This window comes from Furipterus horrens, unplaced genomic scaffold (genome assembly GCF_987537825.1).
Source record: "Furipterus horrens unplaced genomic scaffold, mFurHor1.1.pri manual_scaffold_6, whole genome shotgun sequence".
Taxonomy (NCBI): Eukaryota; Metazoa; Chordata; class Mammalia; order Chiroptera; family Furipteridae; genus Furipterus; species Furipterus horrens.
This window is the reverse complement of record NW_028327176.1, coordinates 97,441,539-97,448,822: the sequence shown is the minus strand read 5'-3', so window position 1 is coordinate 97,448,822 and position 7,284 is coordinate 97,441,539. Positions and strand designations below refer to the sequence as shown.

The window sequence follows — 7,284 nt, the reverse complement described above, 5'->3', positions numbered from 1 at the left end:
CCAAGGCCAGAGTTTGGAAAGGGAAGGGGAGGGCCAAGAGTCAATGCAAGAACACAGGCCCCTTGTTCCCCAGGAAGCCTGAGCTTCAGTGTCAGGGCAGAGTGCCAGGTAGAGCAGAACCCTCAGGCGCAGCTTGTTCCTGTTGGGAGGTGTGGGAGTGCAACCAGGGGCTGGGTTGGGGGAGGCTGTACGGAGAGAGCTGGCCAGTTTTGCAGAACTCCATTTCCAGGACTGAGAAGTGAGGACAGAGTGGAGGAGGTGACAGTGAAGACAAAAAAACTGAGTGGGTGCTTTCTCCATCCCCAGTTTTATGGAAGAAGGAATGAAGCAGCAAAGAAAAATGGCCTTTCTTGGCCTCAGTCAAGTCTGGATGTCCTGGCTCTAGGCCCATCCCTCCTCTGTTTCCCCAGCAGAGGACACTGTAGCTCCTCTGAGGCTAAGAGGACTAACCCACCTCCACCACCACCGCCCAACCTTGGACCTAGCCCAGGTGCTGGCCAAGACCCAGCTGGGTTATGCTCATTCCTGGACTCAGGCTGCCATCCCCCTACCCTCTCCAGGGCATGAAGCCCTGGCTGGAGGACACAGAGAGCCATGGAGGAAAATACAATGGTTTATTTAGTCAGGGAGCCTCTGAAGGCACCTGGTTTCTGTTGAGTATAAAAAAAAAGGCAGTAAAATGGCAACTGTACAGGGTACATGACAGGAAGACACAAGGCAGGGGGAGCAGGGAGAGCTTCGGGGAGGAAGCACAGGGAGGGGTGCAAGCGTAAGACTGGACCTTAGAACAGACAGTCCTGGCCTCTAGCAACCCCTGGTACAGGCACACAAATGTCCAGACACATTCTCCTAGCCTAGGAGCCTCTGCTGTCCAGCTGACGAAGGGATCAGTCAGAGCCAGGTGTGGGGGGATCCAAGCATATGCAGAGACTGCATCCCCTCCCTTGACTCTGACCTGCAGGCCCAGCACAGGCCGTGAGAAAGCAGAATTTGTCTAGAAGAGAAAACCCCCAGCCAAACCCTGCCCATCCCTTAAGGATAAAGAAGGGGCAGGAGCAGGTGGCCAGCAGAGTCCTCAGTCCATCCATGGTTACACAATTGCCCGGAGCGGAAAGGAGAAGACAGCTCCCAGCGCCAGGCCCAGAGACAGAAAGAAGGCCATGATGGCTCCAGCTGTCTCCGCCTCAGCCGGCTTCACTTTTCTAAAGGAGGGACACAAGGCTACCTTAGGATGGCCCCTCCTCCAGCCCCACCCAGAGCACCAGGGTGGGGAGACTTGCCTCGGCACTCAATTCTGCTGACCAACCCATCCTACTTTCCCCACCCTAATCTGGCTTTTCTCTCTTGGGAAACATGGCCTGGGGGCCGTCCTCCTCCTTCCCATATCCCCACTAAGGAAGCCTGGGCACCCTGCCCCTGCACTCCCCACCGTGACCCTTTCGATCTAGGTGCCCCTCCTGGTCAGCTTCTTCCTCAGCCTGGAAACCTTAAGCTCCAGTATCAGGGAGTCTCCTTTTGCCCTTTCTCCCTTGTTGAGTGTCCCCGCTTGAAGCGCTACAGCCTGCCTGACACTCACTTGGGCCCGAAGCACATACAGAGACTGGCGAGGTAGCCATTGGAGAAGGCGAAGGTGGCCATGAAGAAGATGAACCAGGCATCGTGCTCGAAGACCACAGCCAGGTGTCGGCGGGGGTGGACGTTGCACAGCAGCAGCAGGGGCACGAACGCCAGCCGGGCCAGCACCAGGCTCGGCAGCCAGCGGCTGTCCTTCCCAGGCTGTGGGGACCAGGCAGTGTTTTAGCAGGGCCGCCCCCCGGGCACACCCAGGCCCCCAGGGCTGCATCTGGAGCCCCGCGGGATCTGCATTGAAACTTCAAAACCTCGTTACCCTTATGGATACTGATGGGAAGAAAGCAGGGTGGAAACTTCTGGAATGCTGGAAATGTTCTTCCTCTACACCCAGTTGGTGATTATACAGGGGAATGTGTATATAGTCATTAAATTGTACACTTAGGACTTGTATACCTAACTAGACATAATGTCCTGGTTTTTTAAAAAGCACGGTCCTCTCGTCACCATACTTTGTTGGTGCCCTTTCTGGGCCTCAGGGTAGACTGCCCTCTCATAGGGGAGTGGTGCCTTCTTCTTCCACTTACCCACATGGTTATGGCTGTGAGGCTTCGGCCCAGCCAGTCGAAGACATTGAAAGTCAAGAAACAGGACACAGGAATGAAGTAGCGTCCTGGAGAAGGAAGAGTACATGTGGGTAGATTTAGCAGCCTTGGCCCTCAATCGGACTAAGTGTCCCCAGCTGTAAAGTGGAGAAGATGCTTTTAGCCCAGAGAAGGGCAAGTGGACCAGGAGAGCCCAGGGTCTCCTCTCTCTGACTCCCAGTCCTGCTAGAGCCCACCCATCCCCATCCTGGGAACCCATGGTGTCCTTACCCCAGGCACTACTGCCTGCAACGCTGGACTTGACCTCAGCAGTAACAGCAGGAAACACCCCAATGGTGACCGTGAAGATGAAGCAGACGGAGAGAGCTGGGACTAAGATCTGGAGGAAAGGGACCCAGACCCAGGCCTTAGTCTTCATGGTGGTTATGCATTAAAAAACCAACACACACACACACACACGTAGAAGAATCCAGGAGAGTGGTCAGTCTCAGTAAGAAAGGGATGTAATGGACTGTGTGGAGGTGAGTGGGTGGGGGAGAAATGAGGAGAGAAAGAGGGTCAGGGGTAGAGGGCAAGACACCCATGTCCCACGCACATTTTTGAGGATGGCTTGGATTGAGTGGCTTTTGTTGGTGGGCTGAGAGTTGGGGGCTGAAACTCCAGACTCCTCTTTGCCTGCTTTTGGCTCCTCTCCTGGGGGGTGACAGATTATGGAAGGATATTCAAGTTTCAGGAAGGACAGAGCAACAGGAAATAACACCATTCCCCCAAAGGGCTGGGGTTAGTTGGGGGTGGACAAACCCTTACACAGTGAACAGAAGCACCCTAACATCTAGCCCAGGCTTCCTTTAAATCCTCATAGTGCCAGTCCCTGTGTCCTGACCTCTCCCAGGAGCCCGAGCTCATGTTATACCCTGTCCAAGAATCCATAGCCCTCAGATATTTAAGGTCATCCAGACTCTCCCCCTGTTTTAGCTTTCCCAGCTCTTATTTCCCATCGTCCCCCTGACCCCACCCCTGGTCCCTCTAGCCTCGGGCTCATCTCTGCCTGTAAATACAGTGTACCATTCCTGCCCTCTGTGCTCATCTGCCCCCCTGCCAGGGAGGCCATCCTCCACCCCAGCTTCCTAATGCTATTCAGACCTTTACTGATGAGGTCCAACTTGGTCTCCTGCTCCCCAGGCCCTTCGAGCTTGAGCTGCTGATAGTAGCGGTAGAATGCCTATCAAGAAAGGGAGACGGAGGTGGACTCAGAGGCAGGATCTCCAGAATCCCTCCCTCCCCCAGGTTTCAGCCTCAGAACACCCGCGGTCTGGAGTACTAGACTCCCCAGGCCCCAAACCCCCGCTTTCTCCTTTGCTCACCAGCCGGGGAAGTCCCAGGTAACAAATGATGGTCAAAACGATGACCCCACAGGCTGTGATAAAATAGCCGAAGGCACTTTCTGACAGCTCTGAGCCACCTGGGGTGGAGGGTGTCAGTGGTGAGACAGGCTCTACTCCCTTTGCCCCGCAAAAACCGGGCAGGCAGACAGATGGCAGGACTTACTGGCGATGGCGCAGATCATGGCCACTGAGGCGAAGATGCCTGCCAGGCCCTGGCCGCTCATGATGGGGGCCGTGTAGTTGGCAGGCAGGAGGCCAGCCAGGCCAAACAGGCTGCCCTGCAGGACGGCACCAAATGCTGGGGGAACACGGTGGGCATCAGCAGGGGTGTGGGCAGGGTGGGGCTCACTTCCACTGGGGGCAGTTGGGGCTCATGGGAAAACAGTTCCTGTAACTCCTGCTTTACTGATAGTGGGTCTTGCTGCTCAGTGGCCCTTCTCTCTGCCTCCTACTCCCAGCCCTGGTTTCCTTCTTGCTCAGGTTTCTAAGCCCACAGCACCCACTTCCTCTGGGTGATTGGAAGGGGCTCTTCTCTGGTTGGCTGTGTCTAAAGGAAGGGGGCATGTGGAAAGGTCTCTGCCCCAGATCCCCTCCCAGCTCCACTTACAATTAATGAGCATGATCTTGATCATGGTGATGACGAAGAAGGGCAAGGCATCCAAGTGCACCTTCACCAAGGTAGCAGTGATCAGGAACACCAGCAGGATGGCCACCAGGCTGCCTAGGATCCGTACAGACTGGGGGATCCTGGGGAAGAGGCCGAGGTGGCAGAGAGGCGTGGTGAAGGCCAGGGCTCAGCCTTCGGTGCATGGGGGTCCGCCAGGGGTCAGGCTGGGCCTGGGCACTCACCTCTGGTGCAAGAAGGAGTTGAGGCAGGTAAAGAGCAGCAGAGGCAGCATGGCACACAAGGTCATGACATTGTTGAAGATGGCACTCAGAAAATTCCGCTCCGGAGAGGGCGCTGTGGGGGCGGCCGACGCCTGGATGTCCCTGCTCAGTTCAGCAGTGACCAAGGACACATTCTGGGACTGGTCCAGGCGGTTTGTGAAATACTGTGGGGGATGCAGAGGAGTGTTAGAACCTCTGCCCTTGTGCCCACGAGTACAGACCCAGGCCCTGCAAGCCCAGTAGACATACCCCCTGGAGCCCAGTCCCCCATGACCCCCCGTTCACCTGAGTAGCTGTCATGAAAAAATTCCAGGGAAGCAGTGTCCCCAGACCCAGCATGAAGAAGATAAGCCAGACGGCTTTGTACCTGGGGACAAGAAAGGAGAGAGGAGCAAAGTGACCCACTGCCCCACCCTCCTTCCCAGATGAACCCTGGGAAGCCTGTCCCTCCCTGACCTTCTGTCTCTCCAGCTATCCCAAGGCACAGGGCACCTGTGTTCGTGTCCATGTGCCTGTGTCCTCCTAGGGTACATGTGGAGGGGGAGGTGTCCTGGGATAGGGAAAAGGGCCCAGCTGAGTCCACAGAGGGAGGAGAACCAGGAACAAAGGGCTGAAGGGCATGGCCACAAGACAGTGGTTCTCAGCCCCCAAAGACTCAGGGGACCCTGCAAACTTGGGAAACAATGTTACCCACACATCCGGAGGTAGTTTTGGAAATCCTGTTATAAAGGCTGGGGGTGGAGGGTGAGTGAGAAAGCAAACAGCAAGCGTCTTCCACCCCTGCCCGCCAGGCAGGCTGGAAATGATTATGCAGGCTGGGCAGAGCCTGTGTGGCTCCCCAAAGAGGATTCTGAGGTCAAGAAAGTCCCAGACCATTCTGGATCTAGTAGTGCAGGCAGGCGGGGTGCCTTGGGGCAGCTGGGAAATGAAGGAGCTGTTTTTTCCTGGCCCAGACAGAACCAGCTTTGTAGGTTACACCACCTAGGGTAGGCCAGGGGCTATCCGGCCACTGGAGGTCATCTGGGCCCCAGAGTACAAATAAGTGTCACTCCAGCTTTTGCCAGGGCACGGCCCCAAGCCCTACATCTCAGGGCCTGCCTGGGATGGACCAGCTTCCTCCAGGCAGCCCTGGACCCTCCCACTGTAGTCTCCAGATGTGTCTGCCATACCTTCCCCACAGCAAACACCCGCTTTCTTCAGAGATGGCAGGGACAAAGCCCAAGGCAGTGAGGGCCTGGCCTTACACAGGGAAGGCCAGGGTGAGCGCCCCAACTGGGCAGGTCTGAGTTATTACAACTGCAGCCCCCCAACTCCCTCATACACCCACCCTGAAATAGTTAAAGGCTTGACTCAGAGGCCCAGGATGAAGAGAGAAACTCCCAGCCAAGGTCACATATGATGGAGGGCCAGAGCGGGGCTGGGTGAGTGCAACAGGTGATGGAGATGGGGAGGGTTCAGAATGTTGCTGGAGGCGGTGAGGCTGGGAAGGAGCAGGCAGGCAGCCTGGGAGTAGGGACAAGGGAGGGAAGGGCCTCATCTTACTGTCTCCTTAAATTCTCTCCCATCCAAATAAACCTCACCTCTATTTTACAGGTGGGAAATGGTCCCAGAGAGATCAAGCTAGGTGCCCAAGGTCCCACAGCCAGAAGCGGTCTAGTTCTGTGGCCTTCGGCATAGGAGGGAGACACAACAGGCAGAAAGGGGTAGTGGGTTGAAGAGTTTTGGATCTGAGGCATGACTTCATCAACTTTCTTGACTCCTAGACTCCTCGGAGAACTTGAAACAAGCTACAGCCTCTTCCCCCAAAACACATATGCACGATCACATGAGCAGGTCTAACTTGAGGGCACTCACAGGCTCCAGGGGTGCTGAAGTGGGAGGACCGGGGCAGGCCAAGGTCATGTGAAATAGAAGCAACTCTGAGGGAGGGGCAGTTCTGCCAGATGTGTTCTAGAATGAGGAGGGCTGCCAAATATCTCCCCATGGTGGTGGCAGGAGGAGCTAGAAGCTGCTGGCTGGCTGGAGAGCAACAGTGGAAAAACTGACAGGCCAGGGAGGGGCTGCCGCCCACCCACCCTGGCCCTCCCCACAGACACCCCAGCCAGCACCCGCCAAGGCATTCATGGTCCCCACCCCTTGATGCAGACCTGACTCATGGCTACCTGGCTGAAAGGCCAGTCAGCAGTGACAACTCCGAATTCCAAAGCACATGGCGCCCAGCCCCATGGAGACCCATTTCCACTCCCCTGGGTGCCCAGCCCAGGTAGCCCAGTACCTGTCCTGAGGCTGGTGACTGGTTGTCATGGTGACGGCGTTCTTGGTTTTGCCTGGCTGACAGCTCTCTTCCTCCGAGGTCTGCTTGGGGCAGAAGCAGTGTGAGGCCTTGTCTCGCCCTGTTTCCCCACAGGCCTCTTCAGATTCTTGGGGGGTAGGAAGGGGCACAGCAGACAGAGCTGGCAAGCCCTAGAGTCCAGCAGGACACCCTCCTGGCCCTGCCTCTCAGGACTGCTCAATCTGACCCCTCTGGCCAGTCCCGTTGGGCCCCCCTGCCTGCTCAGGCTCCACCTGGCAGCAGGCCTGGCCTGGCTGCTGCCACCGCTATTTTTACCCAGCAGCGAAGCAGTTTGTAAGCTGGGAAACCGGAGGGTGGAGAACAGGAGGGAAGGGGGAGGACGCCTGATTGAGAGGGAGGGAAAGACAGGCAAAGGCAGGGAAGAGGATGAGAGTGCTCAGGGACTGTGACGACAATGGAAGGAGGGACAGGAGGAGGGAAACAGAAAAGAGATAAAGCAGACGGGGCGGGGGAGGGCACAAAGCAAACATCTGCAGGAACAGCA

The 7,284-nt window shown here is 56.6% G+C and overlaps 1 protein-coding gene across 3 annotated transcripts; it reads right to left on the bottom strand.

The window, feature by feature from the left end:
- Positions 1–600: 600 nt before the first annotated feature.
- SLC29A1 (solute carrier family 29 member 1 (Augustine blood group)) lies at positions 601–6,897 on the bottom strand. 3 transcript variants are annotated; one of them, XM_090282506.1, is made up of 12 exons: positions 6,723–6,897; positions 4,733–4,814; positions 4,409–4,611; positions 4,167–4,306; positions 3,723–3,857; positions 3,539–3,636; positions 3,318–3,396; positions 2,770–2,867; positions 2,445–2,553; positions 2,157–2,242; positions 1,577–1,776; positions 601–1,202 (listed from the first exon to the last, which is right to left on the bottom strand). In XM_090282506.1, the coding sequence occupies exons 1-12, from the start codon at positions 6,749–6,751 to the stop codon at positions 1,091–1,093; spliced, it is 1,371 nt and encodes a 456-aa protein (XP_090138632.1). In that variant the 5' UTR covers positions 6,752–6,897; the 3' UTR covers positions 601–1,090. The 3 variants fall into 3 exon arrangements, with proteins under 3 accessions (XP_090138632.1, XP_090138631.1, XP_090138630.1); XM_090282505.1 differs by adding an exon at positions 6,302–6,466 and having other exon boundaries at positions 1,110–1,202; positions 2,157–2,553; positions 6,723–6,785; XM_090282504.1 differs by having other exon boundaries at positions 1,110–1,202; positions 2,157–2,553; positions 6,723–6,817.
- Positions 6,898–7,284: the final 387 nt, after the last annotated feature.